The sequence below is a fragment of the Ooceraea biroi genome, chromosome 1, assembly GCF_003672135.1.
Source record: "Ooceraea biroi isolate clonal line C1 chromosome 1, Obir_v5.4, whole genome shotgun sequence".
NCBI lineage: Eukaryota > Metazoa > Arthropoda > Insecta > Hymenoptera > Formicidae > Ooceraea > Ooceraea biroi.
The window spans coordinates 6,592,059-6,618,609 of record NC_039506.1 but is presented as its reverse complement, the minus strand read 5'-3'; the positions used below and the strand labels follow the sequence as shown (position 1 = coordinate 6,618,609).

The window sequence follows — 26,551 nt, the reverse complement described above, 5'->3', positions numbered from 1 at the left end:
TAATACTTTCACAACGACGTCTCATCAGAGATTATTGTCAATCGGAAGAGAAGTTCAGTTTGTCAAAAGCAAGAGGAGACGGAAACATCAGTCACGATGGGGAGCGTGAATGTTAACCGCAATGTCAGTGATGCCTTCTACCGTTACAAGATGCCGCGGATTCAAGCAAAAGTGGAGGGCAAGGGAAATGGCATCAAAACGGTAATTGTTAACATGGTGGACGTAGCAAAGGCGATCGGCCGTCCAGCCACATATCCAACCAAATACTTCGGCTGCGAACTGGGTGCACAGACGCAATTCGACTTCAAGAACGAACGCTTTATCGTTAACGGCTCGCACGATGCCACAAAACTTCAGGATTTATTGGACGGTTTTATCCGGAAATATGTTCTCTGCCCTGCTTGCGACAATCCGGAAACCGAGCTGATGGTCAGCTCGAAGAGGGGCACCATTTCCCAAGGTTGCAAGGCTTGTGGCCATCATGGTCTCTTGGAGAGCAATCACAAATTGAACACGTACATTCTAAAAAATCCGCCAAGCTTGAACCCAGCAGTACAGGGTAGTTCATTAACGGAAGGTAAACGTGGCAAACGCTCAAAACGTGCCAACGGGGAAGCTGCATCTGCGACTGCGGCCACTGCTGTCACTACCAACGGCAATGATCGATCTGGTTCTCCGGAAAATGAGCTCAACAACACCGCAGACAACGTGGTGGAACCACCACCTGAAAGAACGGCCAATAATGATGACGATGATGACAAATGGGCGGTGGATGTATCCGAGGAGGCGGTTAGAGCTCGTCTGCAGGACCTGACAGACGGTGCGAAGGGTATGACCATCAGTGATGACCTCGATAAAAGCGAGAAGGAACGCATGGATATGTTCTACAAGCTAGTCAAGTGCCGCCGTGATGCCGGTCAACTCGATAACAATCACAAGGAGATTATCGCCGAAGCAGAACGACTGGAGATCAAGACCAAAGCACCATTGATTCTCGCCGAATTGCTGTTTGATCAGAGCATTGCTGCGCAAGCGAAAAAATACCGTGTTTTGTTGCTACGCTTCACTCATGATGACATCAAGGCACAGAAATATCTTATCAGGGGTATCGAGCAAGTAATCGCACTGCATAAGGATGCATTGATGCCCAAGGTCCCTGGAATTCTCAAGGTAAAGTGGCAAACTTAAAAAATATTTAAAAAGTGTTGTGCATGTAGTGTGAATGTACGGGCAAAAAGTGAATTAAAATCAAAAATATAATAAAATCTGCAATATAATACTGATTAAATTCGGCCTTCGTATAACATAATAATTTGCACGTTTTACATAATTTTAATTGACTCTTTAATATGTCAAACTTTCAATATGTTATGGAAAATTTAATATATTATTAATTTACGCGCGCGTGTAATTAACTTTTATTAACATGTTCACCGTATAATTGAAAGACCTTTCACCGTAGACTGCTTTATATTTGTTTTATTTTTGATATTAGAAAGATTATTTTTATGAAAATAAAATTTAAAAAATCGCTATTATGATACTGATCTTTTATGAGTGATTTGAAGCATCACACGTAGCACTAATAGTGAACTTTTTCTGTTTATATTTCACAAATTTTATAATTAAACAGCTGTTTTTAAATTGATAATGTGCTCTAAAATGTAGAAAATGTTTAGTCGTTCTCTCTCTCTCTCTGTACATTCTTGATAAAAGTGTTATATTTTTAGTAAATTTCTATTTTTCTCATATTTCTCTGCAATTGTTTTCTATATTTTATATAATCTTTCTATAACTTTATATAATGTTATTAAAATTTTTGTTTATCTTGGAGATAAATTATTCATTATTAAGTATTTCTACGTATTACAAAATTTTTACAAAGATCAAATTAGGATTTAATTTAAACTGTTTGTACACGTATTTTTTAGTTGTTTTATGATGCTGACATCCTGGAGGAGAAGGCATTTGACGAGTGGTCGAGCAAAGTCAGTAAGAAATACGTCTCAAAGGATCTGTCTCAGGAAATTCACGATCGGGCCGCACCATTCTTAACATGGCTAAAAGTTGCGGAGGAAGAGGAGTCAGAATCCGATGAAGAAGACGACGATTTAGAGGTAAATATTCCTCATTATTATATAGATTTTATCAAATGAAAGAGAGAAAAAGGATTTACTCTTTTTAACGTAACGGTAACTTTGTAATTTTTTTGAGAAGAAAATCCGTTTTGAACTTTTATTATTACTTGTATTTTAACATATTTTGTGGCATATCTAACGACATATCTAATGCTGTACGATCCTTTTTTTTTTAGATCGAATATGATGATAGAGCCAAGCAGGAGTCGCTGAAGCAACAACAGAAGCCACCGGCAACTCAGAAACTTGCTGCTACCACTGGCACCGCTGCCGTCGTGAATGGTGATTCCGATGAGGATGACTTCGATATTGATGCCATTTAAAGCACACATGTACACATACACACATATACATATACGCGTGAACAGATGATAAAAAAAAACTACTGGTCTCGAAAACATGTAATACGAGATGTATGATAATTTTCTCTTCAAGCACACAGAATATGGAGAATCGTGCAAATGCAATCTCAAGTTATACGCAAATGAGTGTATGGAATTTCGTTGTTTTAGTATGACGAAAGCGGCATAATTGCCGTTTTATGTCTGAATGTTGCTTATATCTGAACAAAAAAAAATGGGAAAAAGAAATTTTAACTGTTTTCAAGCGTTCAGCGTGATTTAATCCGTCTATTGTACAGTTCTTAATGCTGCTTTTAATTGTTTTAACGATATCGTGTAATTGCGTGTTTATCACAAAAAAAGATTGTTGTTTCATAATTAATAATTGTTACAAAGATTGTTTTACTCAGATCGGAGATGCGCGTATATCTTGAAATGCATCAGTCTCAAGTGGAAAAGAACGGAAAGAGAGACATGTATAGTTTACCATTATTGGGAAATTGGCCTGCTAAAAGCGTTCTTTATTGTATCTATTTACTATTCTAATTATTATTCAAATAAATATGGTTTATTGCAACGATCTCCCAGGTGTTCTTGGTTCTCGCAACAAAGAGTAAAATGTAAAATTTACTATTATCTATTTACATTGATGTGATATTAATTCAATAGAAATAGTACTTGGATTTATTAATTCAATGATATGCATATGTAATATAATTTAATTATATACATATGTAATATAATTCTGTAAAACATATGATAATCATGTTTTCCTCAAAGTTTTAAAATCAAAACTAAGTTTAATTGTAATAATGTAAAAAGATTAGTAAGTAAATATATGATTACATATCACGTCAGAAATAACAGAAATAATTTTTCATAGCTTTAATATATTTAAATCTTTATATTTATGCTTCTTTAAAGATCTTCAGTTTTTTAATTTGAGGAGTATATTAAAAAGAAACTATTATATTAAATTATATTCTATAAATTAAATTTTAAATTTAAATTATATATATATTAAATTATATTGAAAAGAATACATATGTTTTTCTTTTTTTATCTTATTTATATAATGTTCAAATATAAAATATTCAACAGTTGTCTTTATGCAGCAACTAAGTTTGATAGTAATTCCTACTTTTTCGATGCAATTCGATCGCTCGGCGTTTTCGTGCTTCTCGTACTTTTGTACATCGCTTATTTTTGAATATATTTCCTTTTGCTTTCATATAAAGTGTATAAATAGTGATCAATGTTTTTTATATCTCGATATTTTTTTAGAAGGTGACTGAGAATCCGCATTCGACAAATATATATCCAGTACGTAAAGTGCAACATTATGCACGTGATATATTAGGTATGTACACTGAGGTGTATAAATGACTTCCCTTTTCGGTGTAAATGGTGTAGATAAGCGCGCCATCTGCGTGGTGGAATGTATGCTTCGTTTACACCTATCTACACCGAAAAAGGAAGTCATTTATGCACCTCAGTGTACGCAAATTAATTCGGTGCTTCTTTTGTTTAATTTTGGAAGAAGATGTAATTATTCGGTTTTATCTAACTTTTATTTTATGGACATAGTACGGAACAGAACCAAACGTAGCGTGTTACCGACTGAAACAAATGTCTGGCTACGTAATTCAACGTCCATGCTTGTACATAAAAGCGCTCGCCAGATGTTTCACTCAATTACCTCACATGTCCGCTCTTAGATTTTTCACTGACAACAGGTATGCTAAAATATGGTTAGAGATCACCTTATGACGATGATTAATTGCGAGGAACGGTATTTTTCATCCGCGAAGAAGTTATTTGCGAATATTTTCGATGAGATGAACAAGATATTAAGGAAAAGAAAGGAAAATATAAAAATTGGTAGATTTGGCGGCAAGACGCGATCAGCTGATTGGTGGTCGGCGGTTTACGCGCGAAATGCTGGAATCGCAGGCCAATAAGATCCAATCGAGATAATTTTACCGCGTAATTGCGGCGGCAACGTTCCTGTGGTTGCTTCAAGTTGCTCGCAGTTCGTCGTCGTCATCGTGGTTACGGGTTGGTCCCATCTGAAGTCGTGGCTCGAAGATTACAGAAACGTTCCAATAACGATGGCGTTGCACGAATCTACCAAGGAGAACGTTCGCAAGCACCTTGAGGATGTATCGTTGCATGTAAGTTATTTATCGGCCTTTTCGGCAAGCTCCTTTCGGTTTCCTCCTTCTTCTCTTGAACATTTATGCCAACAGGCAGCAATGTTCAACGTTGTATTTTACTTCCACGATTCCCTCTTTCTCACTCTTCATTCTTGTTTTCTATTTTATTAAACAAGAATTTTATTTGCTTTATGTTTACCAAGCTGATTTGTCTCTTCTTTTGGTCACAAGTTTTTGTTACCTTTATTGTCATTCTTTACTCTCTTTTTTCTTTTGTTTAAATATAATTGTAGTTAGATTTTATGATAATATGAGATAGTTTACGACTGTGATAAGAATTTCTGCTATTTCATGCATAGAGTAAGAATATCTTGTATCAAGAAAAATGCTTGTGATACTATTTGCTATTAGAAGGTGTGAAGGTCTTACACATTAGAACGTATTGCATGTATTAATGTAATATATTGTTATGTAATGGATAATGTAATGCTTCATAGAACTTTAAAATAAATTTCCTTGTGTAGCACTTATATATTAGTGATATGTTGTGAAAGTATACGTCATGTTTGCAAGCAAAGAAATGTTTATAAAATATATATGTAAAGTATATTAATGAAAAAAGTATCGTAATTACAATTCAGATATTTTATACTTATATAATGCTGGATTTAAGTTAAATACATTTAAGATCTTAAAATGTTACATTTTTTATTAAATGATTGTTACAAAGTTTTCTTTTGATGACACAATATAACTTAGTTTTTTGTATTATTATTAAATCATAAATAAATAGATATAAGTCAGGTTTATGTGGGAAGGCAAAAGTGATATAAATTATATAATAGTATAGTTGCTAATTCTGCTATTCATTATTATAAATTTTTTCGAATATATTATTATTATTATATCATTTAAATTAATATTGCTTTCTGTTTTTAGACATCACCAAAGAAATCGTGCATATCCCCGACTATTTCTCAAGATCATGGATTAAAAACTGAAGTAAATAATACTTTTTTTTATAATTTTCTACAATTGATATCTACATTTGTCTCACATTCTAAACATGTGTTTTCTCGACATGCCTAATATCATATTAAGAGGGGTGATAAACAAAAAAAACAAAATGCGCTGACAAATGTAGGATGTTCGCATATAATCTATTATTTTATCCATACTTGTATAATATATATTCTACATCTGTCATACGTGCATTCTACGTTTATTCTGATGCTGCTTTTCACGTAATATAAGAGAAGATGTGGGTCTAGAGTGGAAAACAACTGTAGAAGATCAATATCCAAAGTTTAGGCGGCATTAATGTACTGAATTGTGTTTATGATACTGTACATTAATATCCTTTATTTAGTTTTTGTATTTATGGGTAAAATATATGTACATTTCATTCATGAGATAATAATACATTTACAGCTTTCCAAGACGAAGGCTGTGCGAAAGGTGCAATTGAAGGAGGAGTTCGATCCTGAACTGGAGCCGTTGCTCCAAGAAGGTCCAAATCGCTTTGTAATTTTCCCTATTCAATATCCTGATATTTGGGACATGTACAAAAAGGCCGTGGCTTCCTTTTGGACTGTAGAAGAAGTAGCTCTCCACAAAGTGAGTATTTAAACGATAAGACTTCAGAACGAATGACTTCATAAATTTATAAATAAAAGATAACCGAACTAAGACTTAGATTAGATTTTACAAGTTTTTTCTCTCGAATTCTTTATAACGTATTTTTAATTTCTGAACAGCTGGACAAGAAGCACTGGGATGGAAAGCTGAATTCCGACGAAAGATATTTCATATCTCACGTTCTAGCGTTCTTTGCGGCTTCCGACGGTATTGTCAATGAGAATCTAATTGAAAGATTCAGTCAAGAAGTGAAAATCGCAGAGGCACGCTGCTTCTATGGTTTCCAGATTGCCATCGAGAATATTCATTCTGAAATGTATTCTCTGCTCATTGAAACTTATATCTCTGATCCGAAAGAAAAGTAAATATGCAAATATAATTATAACAAGTTATAATATATCGATAATTATATTTGTTTGCTTTATATATTTATAGGTATAATATCAAGCAACTTTTAATTTTATTATTATTTTAATCACGGAAAATATTTTAATTAATGTGTCTTATTTGAAGGGACTTTTTATTTAATGCGCTCGAGACGCTTCCCTGTGTTAGGAAGAAGGCTAATTGGGCATTAAACTGGATCAATCATGAGAGTGCTGCATTTCCCGAGCGTGTTGTTGCATTCGCGGCAGTTGAGGGCATCTTTTTCAGTGGCAGTTTTGCTGCGATATTCTGGTTAAAAAAGCGAGGACTTATGCCAGGTCTTACTTTCAGTAACGAACTCATCTCACGAGACGAAGTTAGTATATTAATTATATCTATATTTATGATAAAACATTTATATTTATTATTTAGTAATTATTAAGTTACACATTAAATTATTAATTTTATCCATGCATATTTAATAATAGTTTAATTATTAATAATTAACTTTATAATTGATTATTACAAGTAATTAAAAATATTAATATCCTAAATTATAATGAAAAAATTAATTTATTAATATCAAATTATAAAGTGCACCTCATGCATCTGTGTTTTAATTATTTTATTACTTTTTTCTCAGGGATTACATTGCGATTTTGCATGTTTAATGTTTAAACATATTATACAAAAGCCAACGTTTGAGCGCGTAAAATCAATAATAATGGATGCTGTGGAAATCGAAAAAGAATTCTTAACAGAGGCGTTGCCAGTTGAACTGATAGGAATGAATTGTACACTCATGTGTACTTACATTGAATTTGTTGCAGACAGATTGTTCGTTGCATTAGGATTTGAAAAGGTTTGTAGACAAATTTTATTATCTCGTACACTTTGCATTTATTACTCTTTTCCTGTTTCCTTACATGATCTAATTGATAATGGCTATTGTGATAATGAACAGTTTTTACCTTACTTTAACTTTCTTTTAATTTTTATGTAATTAAAATAGAGATAATTTTATATTGTTAATTTTAGGTTTATAATTCGGAAAATCCGTTCTCGTTCATGAACCTCATTTCCTTAGAGGGCAAGACAAATTTCTTTGAGAAGAAGGTAGGCGAATATAAAAAGTTTGGAGTTGTGGAAGAAAGTTCTCAGAAAAAAGCATCGAACTTGGTGTTCGATGCAAATTTTTAGCACATGGTTTATCATAAGTATTGTAAAAATAAGGTGACTTCGCATATCTTGATCCATGAAGAAGTTGTACATTAATTATCTTTAAGATTTAGAAATAATTTTATACTAAAGTGATATGCTTTAAAATTGTATGACATGTTTGCAAGACAAAGAAATGTTTATAAAAAAATTGTAAGGTACGTATTAACGGCATCAAAAAAAGTATCGTAATTACATTTAAGATATTTTTAATAATTTTGTAAAATACTATTCTATATACATTAACAATATATGGAAAAAAGATAGTTGCCATTATTCTAATTCACACTCATTCAATATTTCTATTACTAATAAACAGCGAAAAAGTTTTGAAAATAGAAAATAATTGTATGAATTGTTGTTATTCCGATAAAGTACTTTGAAATTACGATACTCTTTTTATCGGTCAATCAAGTTGTTTAATAAGCCATTGAGAAGAGAGCTTAATTAGAACGAAACAAATTAAATTTATAATTAGAGACTAATTTACTAAAATGTTCTTTTATGATTTGATATCGATTTATTTTACAATGGTACGAACTCCAGACATTTATATGCGTGTTACGTTTAGATATAATTTATCTTTTCTCTATGTTATATTTTCATTTTTTTTTGAAAAGTTAAAGTATCGCAAAGTTTGATAAAAGAGCCTTGTTACATCAATTATTCTATTATGAAGTGCCACTAAAATTTTGACCAAGTTAAAAACTGTACATAAATTTAGATGAATAATCACAATGAGGACAAAGATTCTTTAATTTAAATCTTAAACAGTATTTGAATTAGTAAGTCTTTTGACATGTATGTAGACAGTAATGTTATGACAATAAATATGATTTAAAAGACTACTCCTCTTCTGAACCTTTATTATAATTGCTAGAGATTTAGGGATTGAAAAATCTATGATTTGAAAAATAGAAGAAAGCAATTTTTTCTATTATGTGGTTTATCCAAAGAAAATAAACATATTGAAGAGATTGAATATATAGCTGCTTTTATTTTGCATTACAAGGATTGCAATTATTATTGTAATTACAACGTTAGTTTCATATAAACGTACTGCATATGTAATATATATTTTGACATATAGAATATATATATACGTACTCGTATATAAAGTATAAAAAGATATACTTTCATGGAAGCTCATATATTTATAATATTGACTCCAAATTGTTAAAGAGAAAATTGTGTCTCATGGCCACTCGGCCACTGCATACTAAACGCGATATCCAATGAGAGCTCTACTTTTCCAAACTCTCTATCTCTATCTCTAGCAGAGCTCTCATTGGATGTCGCTCATCGCCTATCGCGTCCAGTGGCCATTATGTCTCGCTCCCTCCTATCCGAGCATCGAAAATTATTAAAATGTTAAAGTGAAGGCGCTTGAAAGCCTTTATGTAATTGTCTCAGATATTGTTTTCGGCATTCCATTTCATCAGCTGGTCTATTGTACGGCAACCAAACTGGCTCACCAATGAAGTATCGTTTGGCCTTTACATAGTTCTAAAAACACACATAGGAAAATTAAAATTCAATACGTTTATTTAAGAAATATATTTTCCAAAATATTTTCTTCAAAGAGAAAGGATGAAATGAGTGCTGAAGAATTGTTTAAGAAAGAGAAAATCTCTAAGCGTTCTTACATTAGTATCCAATGTGAAACGGTGATAAATCCCACTGGGTATAATTATGAGATCACCAGCCGTCACTGCGATGCGGATCCATTGATCTTCCTTGTCTCGTACATCAAAGTACCCTGATCCATCCAGAACTAGACGTATCTCCTCGTCGGTGTGAAGATGTTCGGTGAAAAAATGTTTTAACTAAAAATTTGTACGAAGATATTTTATGAACAATTTTATTTGAACATGTCATATCGATTGTAGTTCTGAATGTGTGCTGCCTAGATGGCAGCACAACGGTCGACGAAACTTATATGCTACAAGTGTCCTCTCCCTGTTATTTATCGTGGTGTCATAGCATCGAGCGGACGTTATTGCATTATAAATTCTAACGATGCCTCAGAACCTGTGTCCTGAAATGCGAGATCGTATCGTCGAACAGTGGCGGGCCGGAAGACCAGTAGCGGACATTGCTGGTGAAATTCCATGTTCTATAAAAACTGTCCGACGATGGATACAACGATTTTGCAAGAACCGTGATTATGCTTCGCATGATCAGAATAATCGTAGTCCTCAGAAAACCGAGGCGAAACAAGAGGAGGCTATCGCCGCTGCAGTTGTTGAAAAATCCCTCAGATTTCGGATTCGGACCGTCGAGGAGATCAACGCGAACGTTCAAACATCCGAGAAGACCGCTCAGCCACGAAGTCTCGACGAAGCTGAATATCTCTGCGACCGACCAGCCCACAAAATCCCGCTGACTCCCATCCATCGGGATCAGCGTATCGCGTTTGCGTTAGAAAACTTGGTGACGAGCCGTGAGGAGTGGGAGACTACGATTTGGACCGATGAGAAAATCTTCATATCGTCTGTCGACCGTATACCTCGCGTACGGCGTCCAGACAATGTAGGGTTGCGTGATGTTGAGCCTAGCCACAAAAGTGAGAAGATTTCATGCACAATGTGGGGCTGGATTTCTGGCACCGCATTCGGAGAGCTGGTGGACATTCCAACGCGAATGAACTCTGCGGATTACATTAGCATACTAGAAGAAGTCTTTCTTCCATCCGTACGTGCAATCTATCCTGCACAGGAGGTGCCAGTTATCCGACTGGTGCAGGATAACACCGGCGTCCACACTTCGCGTGAAACACGAGAATGGTTTCGGGATCATCCGGAGATCCAGTTGATCAATTGGCCTACTTATTCACCAGACTTAAATTTAATCAAGAATATTTGGACAGAAATGATTCGACGATGGAAACCGAGAAAGGAGAGGACGGTAGCAGCGGTAGTCGATCACGCGAGAGAAATTTGGGAAGAACTTCGGTTCCAACCAGACTTCCTCGCAACCTTGTTCGATTCAATACCTAATCGACTTAACCAAGTTATTGACCGGTCTGGATTTTGGACGGATTATTAAAAGATGCTTCCGCGCTTGCCCCACAAACGGCTCTTTTCAGGGCCAATAAAACTTTAACATTGTGAGTAGAGACGCCTATAGAGGCGTCTCACTCCGAAAGCCGGCTGGCAGCGGTGTCCGGCCGGTAGGCCTATTTTACAACTCTTGACGAGAGGGTCGTTATCATTATATTGTCGTTGTGCAGCTTTTTTAACCATATATATTATGCGCAATAACAATATAACGATAATAAAACTGTTAAGGCCGTATTACACTACAGGTTGCGGGCTCGGTTGCGGTTGAGATTACGGTTTGCGATTGGTTGCATTCCAATCACTCTTGAAGTGTAGCCGAACCGAATCGCGTAGTGTAATATGGCCTTTAACTTAACGTTAAATTAGAGAATTCAGACGCAGTGTGTCTCATGGCCACTGCACACTAAACGCAATTAGCGATGAGCGACATCCAATGAGAGCTCTACTTTTCCAAACGTCTCTAACTCTAGCAGAGCTCTCATTGGATGTCGCTCATCGCCTATCGCGTCCAGTGACCATTGTGTCTCGCTCACTCCTATTCGAGCATCGAATGTCCTACAGTTACCTCATTGGCAGCAGATATTAAAAATTCTTTAAAGAAGTATTGAATTCACGAAACTGTGTTCAAAAATGGTCTCGTTTGCCCACAGTGCAATTGCGCACATGGCACATTAGGCCAATCAAAGTGCTTAGTTGGGTTGGGTTAGGTTACATTTGACTGATTTTATTGGCCTAGTGCGCCATGTGCGCAATTGCACTGTGGGCAATTGATACCTTCCCTTAAAAAATAAGGAAATTATATTTAATAACAATAAAATATTCCGGTGCGTATATATATATTATTTTCTTTCTTTCATCCAGAACTTTCATGAAATGACTATCAATATTACACAATAATGTTTAACTATCTTTTAAAAAATAACTCTGAACGATATTGATCTACAAAAATTATTAGGTGTACAAAGGTATAAAAACGCACTGAATTAATTTGTATACCTAATAATCAAATTTCTTCCTGTAATATACTAAATACCGTAAATCTAGATAGATAGCTTTTATACCTTTTCTTCATAATTTTGCAAACACTCTTTGGAGCACGTTATCTCATCTTCGTACGAATAACCACGATTCTCTCTTAATGTTTTCAGGGTTGCATCCATTCCATAGTTTAAATGATTTATCTGAAAAATGTAAGTATTAATTATAAATGATAAATAAATATATCTATAAATATGTAAATATTGGTTGACCGCAGAGGCTGTGCGGATTTTTTAAACAAAATTTGAACGCAAACCGGTGTATTAACTTTTAATTAATTAAAAAATTTATTTTATGTACTGAACAAAATAGCTGAACATTTAATAAGATTATATAAATATTACGCGACATTAAATAAATATGAGTAATTTGCAGAGTATACAGGGTGTCCCATAACTCTTCATTAATATTTCAGAGGGTTCTTTTTATTTGAAAGAAGAGAAAAGATATAAAGTGTTTTGTAGCATTCGCAATGCTAACTGGACTACAATTAAATAAAAATACAAAACATATTCCGTCCTCTATCTTCTTTCAAGTGAAAAGAAGGATAGAAAGTATCTTGAAACATTTCTAGCGTTAAGTGGACTGCACACGATTTATGTTTTCAAACGTGATTTCTATTATATTCAAGGTTAAGAATCATACACCAAATCAATTGCACGCAACTCAGAATGCGAAATAGACACGGAACGATATCACCGAGATAATCAGTTTTCGAATTATAATATATTCAACCATAACGTTTCACGAATCTCGCGTGCTCGACATTCCTAACCTGAAAATACTCGACACCCGTAAGCGTGAAGAGGTCTTCCAGCGATACGAATTTCGGCGGTTGCCGGTGATGTTCCAATCGTTGATCGTCGGTGTTGTTGTCCATGTACCAAGCGCGCACCATTGTCGTTCGATCAAAATCAAACAATATTTCAAACAATCAAGAACAAGAACAATTCCACGTAGTTTGTTATTAATCAGCTGATATGACGTAAGCGATCAGTTGATTAGCGCGCGACTTACCGGATAAAGAGTTTATAGGGTTCCGCTAGAATATATGATAAAAAATGTGATTATGTTTTTGGTTTTCGATTGTTTGTGATAGTTTGTAGTGGTAAAGGAAACAAATAAGAAGCATTCGTTAAATAGGAAACTTTAAACAGGTGAGTCTGAATTTATATATATATTTCATAGTATTGAGAATTTGTATTCACAATTAGTATTCTTTTTTTAATAATTCTATATTAAATATGTTTATTTATTTATATTTTTTATTATCAGTTCACACAATATATCCCTATTTATCAATATCTAAAAAATCTACTTGGAATATGCTTTAGCTGTTATATCATCATAATTGTTTTCTCTTGTTATAATTATTAATATTGTTATTATATTATTATTGATAACTGTAATTTCATTGTTTATATTGCATTTGATATTTTTACATATGTTTACTTTTCTTAATAACTTTCCCTAATAAATAAATAAATAAAACACATATTTTATGTATATCTTATATAAGAATTTCAATATCAGATTAAGTTATTTTAATCATGTACAATGTATACTATAGTAATTCAAGATATTTGTTCATATTTAATTTTTAAGAGAAGAATTATATATAATTTTATTTTCAAGTTTATAATTAAGCTTAGATAAATTCTGTATTCTTAATTTTGTCTTTGAAATCACTATTTTAATGGGATTGTAATATTTACAATTAAATGATAAATCAATTATGTTTAATCATATGTTGTATTATAAATTATTTTATATTATTTTTATACTTTAACTAATGTTTATACATGTAATTGTACTTTACATGTGCTTTATCTTAACATTTATTTTATGTAACATAATATTTTACTCGTGTCGTTTCTTATATTTTATGTTATATGATATAATATCGTATCATATATTTTATTACACTTAATATTATTTACATATTACTAATCCTTTTTTTTCAATTTGTTTTATTAGATTCTTATACATATAAGATGGAAGCGTTTTCTCAGGAAATACAAAAGTATTTGATGAAAATGGAGCAGAGACATGGTAAACTACGATTTCTCTCGTCTCGAGCAACAGAAGAGACTTCACACACCATTAACGAGATAGTAGAAACCATCTCTAGCATCTTTCAAAAGCACAAAATGCATCTAATGCAAAACGAAATAAGTAATCCTAGGAATGAAAAGTATTATATTACGCTAAACGTTGCTTGCGGTTACAACTGGCTTTTGTTGAATACGTATTTCAAAGTACAAACTTTCCTCACGGAGGACGTGCGATATGGTCACATGGTTGGACAGTGGCCCCCATTATCACCGTATCTCTTTATACAGGTAATTAGATAAATGGATAACATAAGTAGAAAAATCAGATTAATACATAATATTGAATAAAATATGTATAAAGTAAAAGAAAAAATAATGTAACAATTGTAAGTGTGAATTATGTTTGTTAAAGGCAATCTGAAATATAGATTATTAATATTTTATTAATATTATTATTATTATTATTATTAATATTAATCTATATTTTAATCTAATATGTTACTAGGTGTACACATGTGACCTCCCCCTCATACATACATTTTTTTCCTTCTTTACATACCATTGTCAATTAACAAATAACTTTATTTATTATCGCGTTTTATGTTCTTGTCATTTGTATAGATAATATGGAGCTTCAAGTATGAGATGATACTGGCCGAATCATTGATGTACATACCTTTGGATCTGTGCGTAGAGATCTTGGAGATAGTAGTCAAGTGCATTCCTGAGCTGGAATACAAACGAGCGAAGCATCTGATCATACAATTGACCAGCAACATATACAAAAGGTGCCTACAGTTGCACAAGACACGATCATCAAAGGAAAATGGGAGGGAATACGCATGGCAATTAGTCGCGTATTTTCAAATGTTGCTGGACCCGCTGACTGACTTGAGGAGAACTCGTTTCTCCATGCTACCCATCGTACCCGAGACGATGTACGAGGAGCATGGCATTCTCATAAAGACGTTGCTTCGCCACACCAAGAACTGTATATGCATGCAAGGAGTAACAAACGAGGACAGCACTTCGGCGACATTTTTTACCCTCGGCTTGCGCAGATATGAAGACACGCTTCCTGTTGAGGATATAAAGGTCATTACGCAGAAGCTGGCACAGGAATTAATCGCCGTGTTGTTGAACCAGATTAAGAAGGTCGACTGTCACGAGTACTTCTACTGGGCGGAAGTCGATGACACGGATAACTTTGCGATCTCGTTGCAGCGTGCAATTGCTATTGAATGCCAGGACTTTATAGACTTCATGAAGCGAGATATCTTCCCGGAAAGGAATGACCATTTGGAGGAATGCTTGAAGCAATTCGCGGGAGATCGGCAAGCGACCGAGTCCGTTTTCACTATTCAAGAATTGCGTTATTGCATCGTTAATGGCAAACTGGAATATTTTAAAGAACTGATGGATCGCTACAAGGAGTGGGACGAATCTGTATTGGATTTTCTTGAAGAGCACATGCAATTGTGCGTCGCGCATATGACGAAATACAATACGAGCACCTTATTGGAATATGTTTATGTATTTACCACGCAGAATCTCTGGTCGAAATTGTACTCGAGTTTTATTTTGAAGTCGGTGCTGAGAATATTATCGACAGTGAACGTAATGGAATTCTATTGCATCGTATTGCGATACGCGATAAAGCATGTACACGACAATCCTCTCACGGAATTGTACAGCGAGAAGGCCTTCATGCAATTTGTAGCGTCTAATAAAAACATATGTGAACATCACATGATGCGTTACGTTCTAGAAAACTTTCTGCTGAATACGAAAGCAGTAACGCTCACCCTGACGAAAATTCTGATTGGCAACGTGCAAGTCGATCATCCTCTGTTCACAACGAAGAAGATAGTGGCACTGCAATCGTTTTTTTCAAAATCAAAGTGAACAATGAGTATAACGTACTGATATCGTGCCTAAAAAAAATTGTTTGCATAACAAATCCCTCGTGGAATTCTAAGAGGTTCATACATTCGTGGACATCATGTTACAGAACGAGGTGATTTACAATTACAGATATAGTTATAAGAATAAATTTTATCTAGAATTTTTATCGCGCGATATGTCTATATGTAATTAAATGCTACTTTATGCGTAGTAAAATTAATTTAAGGTGTTCAACAATTAGAAACAATTATTTTATATACAGGGTGTCCCAGACCTACCGTATCACCGGTTAATGGTAGATTCCTGAGATGATTCTGAGACGAATGTTCCTCTTGCAAAATGTCGAGGGTGGCGTAGTTTCGGCGCTACGAAGGGTTCAATTTTGATCTTAATTTTTCGCGGCTGTTCAAATTGAAGTGTGCGCGATGCGCGGGACCCCTTCGACCTACTGTCACTGAACGCGGGAAATTCTACACAAGGATAGGATAACTACAACCCTTCGTAGCGCCGAAACTACGCCACCCTCGACATTTTGCAAGAGGAACATTCGTCTCAGAATCACCTCAGGAATCTACCATTAATCGGTGATACGGTAGGTCTGGGACACCCTGTATATATATTTCTTTGATTCAATCGCAAAATTTCTTTTAAATTTCATGCAATATTTCGGAATTTGTTTTTTTCTCACGTAAACTACAGTCGCATGATCGTGAACTATTCTTCCTTTTGTTATCGATTATTTTTACAAGAGTTTTGCTTATCTTTCCGTTACAGGTGATATCCACGGACCAGTTGATGAACAACGTTTACATTTCTTATCTGACTGGTGCCTCCTTCAACTTCCTCAATTTAATGTGCGTGTTGCTGTGCATACGCGATATTCTGAAGAATAAAGATTCGTCAAATGCAACGAATTACTCGCTATTGGTGATAGCGTTAGTAAGGAGAATATCGAGCATAAGAAAGAATAGGCATTTTCCAGTCCGTATTATTAACAAAATGTTAAATGATATAGACAGTATATTAGAATATTGCATAACATATTTCTGGAAAGGAGAAATTGGTAAACAAGGACGAAATAATTCATGCAATCAATGGATCGGTGGAGCCGCTCGATCAGGCTACCATAGCGCCTATGATTAAATCCATGGAACTGTAATGGAAATAATCCAGGATTACGAAAAACGGTGCTTCGTCATACATACGCGATTCCGCACAGGTGCACATGTATACAATGTCAACCGACGCAAACTGATATGTACATCAACCTAGATCGAAAAAGCTTGATCCGCCATATGATTTTGCATGCCACCACCATAGAGTACATCGATTACATGTGCGAAATGAGACGAATAAGTTGGTTTCATTTTGGTTGGTCCAGCGAAAGAAATGCATTTGAGACATAATACTCATTACATCGAGGCGATGAAAGTCGTTATGATTTACGAGAAAAATTTTCCCGAAGATAAGTTTGTAATGCTGCTACTCTCCGCCGTGAAATTTTGCGAGATAGTCGCGGATGATTTAAGGACTCAGGATACGTGATCAACGTTCTGTTGCTGAACTTGGCAACCTTGAATGATATAGTCAGCTATACGCCTTACGCTAAAATGTTCAACCTTATGCTCTCGCGTATCAAGACAGCTTGACACAATCCATGCATAAATATACGTACTTTAGAGACATCTCTCGTGGATCAAGGTGTATCTTGTAAACGCCGAGCCTTTAATGAAGCCAACTGAAGATATACCGTAAGTGAGCGACACAATAAATATTATAAATATAGAAAATAGAAATATCATAGAGAATATTATGGAGTAGAATTTATTACGTAATATACCACTGAACCACGTAATAAACTCATTTTATTATTTTACAGTGTTACCTTGGGCGTCCAGAAATTGTACATCTTGTACTTACTTGTCTGCGTATACCTCAAGATATCCAACAAACAAGATTATTCTTGTATTGATAGGATGTGGAACTCTATCGGCAACTCTCTATTAAGACTTGATGACGCATAAAAAAATATTTACACGCGGTTTTTAATAGAATAATCAAGTATTAAACTAATGTCCGAATTGAGTACAGAGAAAGTGAGTGTAGAAAGTCAAGTAATTTAAGAAGAGTTGTAATAAAATTTTGATACAGTTTTTAATACAGCTTTAATAGAATTATAACTGTTCGCTCAGAAAGAATCCATCATTAATAGAAAATGTTATTATTAAATGCCATTATTAAATATTTTTCTTTCAAATAATTTAATGCTTGAAAGAAAATATTATCATTTGAATATATATATTTTAAATCTATTTCATTTTTACTAACAAACTTTATTTGAAATATATAGACAGTATAAATGTTTTTTCCTGAAAGACTGCAGTTTTGTAATTATAGTATTTACTAGTAACTCTTGTATTTATATTAATATGTATTTTTCTGAAAACAGTGTATTTTTGTGATTTGCGATTGGTACATGTACCAATTACGCGTACTTCATAGAAGCGCATGTAGAATATAGTTCAATAATAATTTTGTATTTTTTAGATGCATACACGATCTGTCCAGCCTCTGTGTCTAATTTTAAAAAAATTAAAAAATTTTTTGTAGCGTTATCTTTAAATGAAAGTACGAAGCTTGACATTTTATGATGATGACGATCCAAAATTTTCAAGGCGCATTAGTTCTGACGTAAAATGTGCCAATACTTTATTGACTTATTGACAAAAAAACATTATGGAACAAACAGCTAATATTAAACTTTGCTTTAAGCTGAGCAAAATAGCTGACGGAACGTATGAAATAACGAAAAGTCTGTACTAGTGATTATTTGTCGTTTCGGATCGTTTCAACATTTTCAATGTACACTCGATTTCGTAACGGCAAGGAAAACATCACAAACGCTTTATGAGCACTGTCGCCAAAAAAAGTACTTCCGAAAACGTGCAAAAACTTAAAATCCTTCGATCAGATTGCAGTGTGTTTGCAAAACTCATCAAGGAATCACTGGCTTATATATCTAAAGCACTCAAATTCTGATCGAGATTTGGGCAAACGGAAGGCACACTTCGTACCGCATACGCTGACAGAGAATCCAAGGGATGCTAAAGTGGAACACTCCAGATACACGAAGAACGGTCGATATTGATCTGAATTTTATGAAAATATCCTAATTACTAAAAAACATAGTATTTTCAATATGAACCACTTAAAATGACGATTATTCTTACAACTCAAGTTGGCGATGAAAGGAAAACGTTACGAAATCGTTCAGAACATTCAAAGCTCGCTTTTGTAGGTGATTCCAAAAATGAAGTACAATGACTGTTCTGGAAAATATTTTAAACACTTCCGACGTTTTATTGACTCAGAAGGAATGTATTTTGAGAACAAAAAATAAGAAATAATTGATGTTATATTGATTTTATATTTTTGGTACCAGAGCCTGGACAGTCCGTGTATGTAAAGTAATAAGGAAAAGAAAAAATTGTTCAACTGTACAAAATAATAATTTTACATTCATTAAGAAAAAAAGTTGTACTTTATGTAAAAGGCAGAAACAAAAAATATTGATATATTCTATTGTTGTTATTTAAGATAATCTTATAGTGATAATCCCATTTATATAAAGTTTCGTATACGTATTTTTTTATCTTGTCGTTTATTTTGTCGTTTGTAGCTTTTTTGAGAGACATAACTACTATATATATTATACTTATACGCGTCACAGAATTAATTTCATAAAAATTACAAAACAGAAATAATTAAATTTAAATATAAATGATTTTCTGTTCCTTTTCTTTATTAAGTTTTTTCTCTTAATAACTCGAAATCAAATTGTTGTACTAAGATATTTTGTTACTCAGTTTTTTACTGATCTTAATGATCTTAATATATCAAATTTGAATTGCTAAATTTAAAGCCTTCGATTCTTGCATGAATATCTGAGACGTGGTTTTATCATTATAGAAAAATACGTGTACGGATCTTTATTCTAATTCTTATATTTATTAAAATATGTATATACGTGATGTGTGTGTGCGCGTGTATGTGTATACTCAGGGTGTTATTGGATTGATGACTGATTAATAAAATACACGTGCAGGAAATGCAAAATGAAATATAAAAGGATTTTATTTGAAACGTATATACGATCATTACCTTAGTCTTTCTCCTTAATCACAAACATTAAGTTTTTTTTATCATCGACATCATCGTACAAACTGAATTATGATTAATCACCTAACAAGTTCGACATCTTTACAACGATAATATTATTATGCTGCATACGACCTGCACTTAAAACTTAGTAACATAAACCGATTTCTCTATAAACAATTTAAAATTCAACACGATTTCGTTAAGATCGTTATTTCAAGCAATAATGGCTTAAAATAGCGAAATCGTTAGTCCTAAAAAATATACACCTAGATTTTCTCGTCACAAGTTTATGTCCAATCGGTCTCAAAATTCTAATGCTATATTTGTGCGATAGTGCCAAATGCCATTGTTACAATGGTTAGTAAGTAGGAAAAAAAACAAAAGAGAATTGTGCGAATAAAGAAAAAATGTGCACCAGTCTAAACGGTCTAAAAGATCTCTTAAAATTAAAACCTAATTATCCTTTTTTTAGATATTGCATGTATCAGATGGGCAGAGCTTTGGGGTCAACATCTTCGATACTTACAAACAGCGAGGAAAATACCTTTGAATAATAAAAAAAAAATTATTCGTTACAATGAAATAAAAAAAAATGTAAAAATTTTATGGTAATCGTTCCTCGCGGAAGAAATATCTCAAGAATGCAACGGCAAATGCAACTGTGACTTGCGAATACCACGACTTATATCATCATGACTAGATTCTCATGCTGGTACTTCACGATAAAAGTACGATAAATTGCTCGATTACTTAGTCATCCGAACAAAAGAATTGTGTGTAAATGTATATTTAATGTTCCTCAAATAAAATATCCTGAAATAATGTTTCATTAAAACTATTTTAAGATAACGACTACTTTACGCGAAAACGTCGCGAGAAGATAATACTAGACGACTCGAAAACATTTTCGAACAATTATCGGCGGCTCATTTGAGAAAAAGAAAAGAATAATAAATCGAACTTCTCAGTGTAAAAGGACTTCAACTTCGTCAATTCCAGCATTCTAGTTTCGTCTGCCCATATGACGTCGTTCCACATATAATTATACTATTGTAAAATATCTTGCACAACCGTGCGCATGAAAGAAAGAAACTGCATTTGGTCTATTACGCAATGCACATTTTTTTTCTTTCGTCGTAAGATATTCACTTTGAAATATTCCATCTCGTCAGAGTTTCAAGATAATTACCTTTTATTATATATATACTTCGACTCGCTATATATTTACAGATTCTTCACATTGTAAAAAATATATAACGTATTTCGTACTCAATATATCAGATACGCAGGTAGAGTAGTACTGAAAGGCCGATATACACATATCTAAATCGTGGTGTTTTTCTTGCTCTTTTTTTCCGTTTTTCTTTTCTCCAATTATTAATCAATATACGCGACCCGGTTACATAACAAATGCGCACATACCTCCAATGCATGCAAATCGTTACAATATGCACACACGATACATCCTTTCCTTTTTTTTTTTATTCGAGACACGGAGAGGGATAACTAATTCGCCGATTGTACAAGTAAAAGTGAAGGGGGCCAAAGAGAGAGAAATAATTCTGGTCCTTAGATACATGATATGCTGGCCAACCCCAGACACGGCGCAATTTTCTTTTCTCGACGCTCTCCTCCGCCGGCAATAGCTCACCAAATAAAAATTAATATTTCATTATCGTTAGAATGCTCCTTATCGAAGATCAACCGTGTGATAAAAATCTCCGGACGCCGCTTAGAAAAATAGCGCGTGCAGTATCCGAGAATTGGACGCGCGAGAGATACGCACGTGGCACGGTTCTCTCTCTCCTTGTACAAATATATAAATAGATTTTTCGAGTATATCAAATACCTAGTGAGCTATCTAGGCGGACGACGGCCTTGCGCGTCCTTTGTGATCCGGATTTCACACACGTGTGTGTATGTGTGTGTGTAAACGTGTGTGACGTAACACGTGTGTGTAAAATAGAGCGAGAAACGCAAGCAGTGTCGACAGGAGTCGGGTGATGACAATTAAAAACGCTTTATAAAGAGGCCCTTCGATCGAAGCTGGGGAATGGCTCCGCGTTTATTGTAACACGACATGGAAAAGATGCGGAGTTACGACTACGGGATCACAGCGAGACTAAGAATTTTCCGCGAGAACGTGACGAAATAGCAGTGTACGAAATGTTCCGCCTATTCTCTCGTTCGCCCGTTGTTCGCCCGCAAACCGCGAGATTACTCGCGACCGCAGTTTCCGTCGCGGCGTCACGTCGATTTTTTTGTTTTTCTTTCTTTCTGACACGAGAGCCGAAAAATAGTACAGAGCACCATTCGGAGAAAGTGCACCGACAGTGATATTCCAAATTACACGCACACACAGACACCCACACACACACGGACGCACACCGTTTCAAGTATGCGAACGATACCTCTTCCCAGTATTTAAGATCAATCTAATTACTATCGTAGAAATACTATACATCAGTTCGTCCTTTTTCACTTCTTTTAACTCTTACTTCCCGCGATTTCCTTTGAGAGTTGAGAAACAGTATCGCACGTATACGACTCAAACAATACATGCGTTAATACCTTACCGAGTTAGTGTGTATACAGACTATACAAATTATAAATACATCTCTCTTGTCACACACAGAAGCGAGACAATATTTTATAAAATCGGTAAAAGCATACTAGAGGTTTGAGTGAGCTTTGCATTCAATCCTTGGATGCCTGATAACAAAAATTTGTAGAAATCTAAGTAGCAATATTGAGAGACAAATTCAAATAGATATTGTAGAGAAATTACTTGAAAAATTCCAGAAAAGGAAGACACAATCTCAAAGGGAATATCATAAAAAACAGTACAGTACAATAGAAATGTTCTTTGTGCATTCAAGGATTAAATGGAGTGTACAAACTGAATAGCGTGTCATGACTATGTTACGCTCATCAGCTCACCGATAAGCGATATTTAACATCGGATAATGCGATTTTGATCGTACAAGAAAAATTATACGAGTTATCCGTTGTTAGCACAGTTAACTTGTAAAATAGATCCATGTTTTGTGCCTTCGTGTTGCAACGTAAGTTTTTTTTAAATAATAACATTCGATCAATCTTACAAGTTACATGCGAGAACCATTGCAGTCTTCTTCTTGTATTCATCGATTTTAACGATTCTGGACAAGGAAATTTTGTAAGAATAAAATATATAGTTTTGCAATTAAGACACTTTTTGTATTGGTGTCGTTATTATCAGTGATAAACAATAGTGTACAAATGATTTGATATGAATAGTGAAAATATTAATGCAAAATTACGAACCTTTCCAAGAGATTTTTAATTCTATAGATAAACTATTGTGCTCTCCCTCTTCTCATTGGTGTGTAAAATCACTCATGTTAAAAGGTCATCAATCCCATAGTAATCGCGTGTGCAGTCTTGCGGCCTACGTAGTACAAATGTTTTTTTTTACCGTACAAAGCTTACAAATTACAAGTTTAGATTGACGTTATTATGTTAACTAGTTTTACGAAATGTTTCTCTCTTAATATTCCCACATAATTGCGTGATAATAATAGCCGGTGACGTTAGATTTTTAATAAACTGAAGCCAGCCGCCTTCAGCTTTGGCCTTTAGTTTTTTTAAGATTCTTCTTTATAATCACACTGCGACATTAGTTGGTTCATCTCTCCCGCATTACGGTTTGCCGATACAGTATTATGCTATGCCAAACATCTTGAAACGTTAAAGCAAAATGGAAATAAGATATTAGAAGATTCGCTATATAACAGATCACAAGAAATCTCACAATTGAATTATCTGTTAATCGTTAAGGTGTCGCGTATAAAACCTCATTCTCAGTGCTTTTTCCTTGCGCACAATAAAATATCTCAATGTTAGGACTGTACAGTCGGTACAGGGTTGTCTCATCTAATTCTTTTGATTATCCAAGATATTTTGAATTATCTTACACAAAACTTCTGTTTTGAAGAAACAAATATTTTTTTAATCTGAGAAAAATTATAATTATCGTTTACTGAATCGAATGTCCTATTCGCGAAATACTTGTCTACATTCTTACAAACAATAGAGATAAATCGGACTATTAAATTAGATGAAACACCCTGGATAGCAATGTCACTAACGTCTCGTATAAAAACAACGATTTATACGATATCTCGCTCGTTAAGCCTCCTTAGCTTAAGTTAACACAGAATGATTGCACAGAGAAGAGTACTCTCGAAACCGAATCACTTTTGTCCCTTGCTCAAGGCAGATGGACTTGTAACGTAACGTACTTTTGCAGTTACGTGCAAAATGCATGTGATAAAGTGGACTGAACCTCGTCACTGAAACTCGATTAATCTCTTTCAGTATCGAATCTCTATCACCATGCCATAGAGTGGATCGACCATCACAGTGATTCCCTCAAGGTCTGCGAGTAATCCTTCTTCAGCGCAGCACCTAGCCTGCGGTAACTCGGTTCGCGAACTTGCGTGTGACGATTCTGTCTGAAGTTGAGCAGAAGGTCGATATCGAATTTGGTTTCGCACACCTGGGCTGTTTTCCGACACCTTCTTCCTTCTCACGAGCGGAGTATTGGTCCTTTTGCCGAGGAAAAGCTACCTTTCGCTCGCTCCTTTTTCTCCCTTAAGCCTATCTATATAATATATATATATATTTATATGTATATACATTATAATATTACATAGATAATACTATTCGCGTATAATAAAATATCTGTATATAACGGCCGCCGTTTGCAGGACGGTCTTCCGGGAATTCGAAAAGGGAGAACCGCGATTCCCTCCGTTGGAAAATTCATAGAGCGTCCGACGTAGATTCGATTTCGTGGGTTAACCTTGGCAGGTGCACAGCACGTTCCAAGATCCAAAGGGAAGGGAACCTCCACGGGAAGAAGGTTCTCTGAGAGAAGGCTAACGAGACACGCTGACGATATCTTCCCGGAAGCCACACTGTACACTGTGTATTTTTCTTTAGCACGCTCCAGGGTCTGGAAAGAGACGTGGAGGGCACCCTGGGACGAAGAGGAGACACACCGGCGAGAAAGCTCGACGTAGTTCTCCCCGGAGCACTGTACACATCGCGTGTCTTCCTTCATCCAGTTCAGTCCGCGAGTCGACGATCCTCCGTGCTGGAGCAGCGCGCGCCAAAGTTTTGATTAAGTATTAGAGGATGGTGCAACAGCAGTAGGTCTTCTTCTCCTTCTCCGGGCTGAAGTTCATCTCGCGCACGATCTCGGCGAACATCTCGTTGACGTTGGTGCGATTCTTGGCGGAGGCCTCGACGAACGGGCAGCCCCAGAGCTGCGCGAGCTGATGGCCCTCCTCGGTGCCGACCTCCCGCTGATGCTCGAGGTCGAGCTTGTTCGCCACGAGCAGCACCGGCACGCGTTCCGTGCCCTTGACGCGCGTGATCAGCTCCTTCATCGCCTTGATGTCCTGGAAGGTCTGGTGATTCGTCAAGCTGTAGACGACGACGAAGCCCTGGCCGTTCTTGATGTAGAGGTCGCGCATCGACGCGAACTGCTCGGTGCCGGCGGTGTCGAGGATCTCGAGCACGCACGGCGAATTGTCCACCTCGATCTCCTTGCGGTAGAAGTCCTCGATCGTCGGATCGTACTTCTCCATGAAGCAGCCGGACACGAATTGCACGGTGAGCGCGCTCTTGCCCACCCCGCCCGAGCCGAGGACCACCACCTTGAACTCGCGCATCTCGTCGTCGTCGTCGGCTCCTCCGCGCCTCCTTCTGCGTCTCCTCCTCTTCCTAGACGTGTCCAGGACCGCGCCGGGGTGTGGAGTGCCGTTTCACCCAAGAGAGAGAGAGAGAGAGAGAGAGACGGAGGCAGAAACGAGATAGGAGAGAGCGAGCGCGAGAGAGAGACTCGGGCAGAGAGAGATAAAGGAGGAGAGAGGAAGAGTATTGCACCTTCTCCCTCTCGTGCGAATACACACTCTGGCTGCTCAACTAAGGCCTAGGCTAAGCAAACGAGGCGCCTCTTTCGTCCTCGTCTTCCTGCTTCGCCTCTTCGCTCGCCTCGTCACGACAATCCGCGACAGTCCGCACTCGTCCACCCGATGATCGCGAACAAAGGCATCGACGACGATCTCGCGAGTATTCACGGGCCGTGTACCGCGAGACTACGACGGAGGCAGGGATCACGCGAATCGGCAATCGGCTCGCACCGTCCCGTTGCACGGCTGCCACGATATTACGGCGAAGCTGACGGCAAGCCAGGACATGACGACATGAACTATCCGCACGCTCTATGCGCGAGCACACCAAAGAGTACACAGACTCCCGTCCGTGCCCGTGCCCGCCCGTCGCAGCCAGTCACAGCCTGCCGTCTACCTCCGTACCTCCTCTTCCTGCCCCCCTCCCCGCTCCCTCGCCACGCAGCCCAGATCTGACGTACGCGACGCCGCCATCTTGTCGCCGCCGCCGCTAGCGCCACCGTCGCCGTCACCG

General features: G+C 36.1%; 5 protein-coding genes across 10 annotated transcripts; 3 read left to right on the top strand and 2 right to left on the bottom strand.

Annotated features, from left to right (window-relative positions):
- The first annotated feature begins 63 nt into the window (after positions 1-63).
- On the top strand, positions 64-3,060 carry LOC113561375 (eukaryotic translation initiation factor 5). Its single transcript, XM_026972670.1, has 3 exons — positions 64-1,170; positions 1,932-2,117; positions 2,315-3,060. Exons 1-3 carry the CDS (start codon positions 97-99, stop codon positions 2,459-2,461), a joined length of 1,407 nt encoding a protein of 468 aa, XP_026828471.1. The 5' UTR covers positions 64-96; the 3' UTR covers positions 2,462-3,060.
- A 1,050-nt stretch (positions 3,061-4,110) lies between these two features.
- On the top strand, positions 4,111-8,705 carry LOC105286776 (ribonucleoside-diphosphate reductase subunit M2 B). Of its 6 annotated transcripts, XM_026972078.1 has the most exons (8): positions 4,111-4,215; positions 4,568-4,653; positions 5,575-5,637; positions 6,061-6,252; positions 6,393-6,634; positions 6,787-7,015; positions 7,283-7,501; positions 7,678-8,705. In XM_026972078.1, the coding sequence occupies exons 2-8, from the start codon at positions 4,591-4,593 to the stop codon at positions 7,837-7,839; spliced, it is 1,170 nt and encodes a 389-aa protein (XP_026827879.1). In that variant the 5' UTR covers positions 4,111-4,215; positions 4,568-4,590; the 3' UTR covers positions 7,840-8,705. The 6 variants fall into 6 exon arrangements, with proteins under 6 accessions (XP_026827879.1, XP_019889661.1, XP_026827892.1 ...); XM_020034102.2 differs by lacking the exon at positions 5,575-5,637 and having other exon boundaries at positions 4,112-4,215; positions 4,568-4,651; positions 6,059-6,252; XM_026972091.1 differs by lacking the exon at positions 5,575-5,637 and having other exon boundaries at positions 4,112-4,215; positions 6,067-6,252.
- A 124-nt stretch (positions 8,706-8,829) lies between these two features.
- LOC113562500 (1,2-dihydroxy-3-keto-5-methylthiopentene dioxygenase-like) lies at positions 8,830-12,891 on the bottom strand. Its single transcript, XM_026972111.1, has 4 exons — positions 12,733-12,891; positions 11,981-12,100; positions 9,504-9,683; positions 8,830-9,363 (listed from the first exon to the last, which is right to left on the bottom strand). The coding sequence occupies exons 1-4, from the start codon at positions 12,853-12,855 to the stop codon at positions 9,229-9,231; spliced, it is 558 nt and encodes a 185-aa protein (XP_026827912.1). The 5' UTR covers positions 12,856-12,891; the 3' UTR covers positions 8,830-9,228.
- Positions 12,892-12,981: 90 nt separating this feature from the next.
- LOC113562478 lies at positions 12,982-15,997 on the top strand. Its single transcript, XM_026972065.1, has 3 exons — positions 12,982-13,114; positions 13,935-14,299; positions 14,633-15,997. The coding sequence occupies exons 2-3, from the start codon at positions 13,952-13,954 to the stop codon at positions 15,914-15,916; spliced, it is 1,632 nt and encodes a 543-aa protein (XP_026827866.1). The 5' UTR covers positions 12,982-13,114; positions 13,935-13,951; the 3' UTR covers positions 15,917-15,997.
- Positions 15,998-20,032: 4,035 nt separating this feature from the next.
- On the bottom strand, positions 20,033-26,446 carry LOC105286779 (ras-related protein Rap-2c). The gene has a single exon (XM_011351976.3). It carries the CDS (start codon positions 25,795-25,797, stop codon positions 25,252-25,254), a length of 546 nt encoding a protein of 181 aa, XP_011350278.1. The 5' UTR covers positions 25,798-26,446; the 3' UTR covers positions 20,033-25,251.
- Positions 26,447-26,551: the final 105 nt, after the last annotated feature.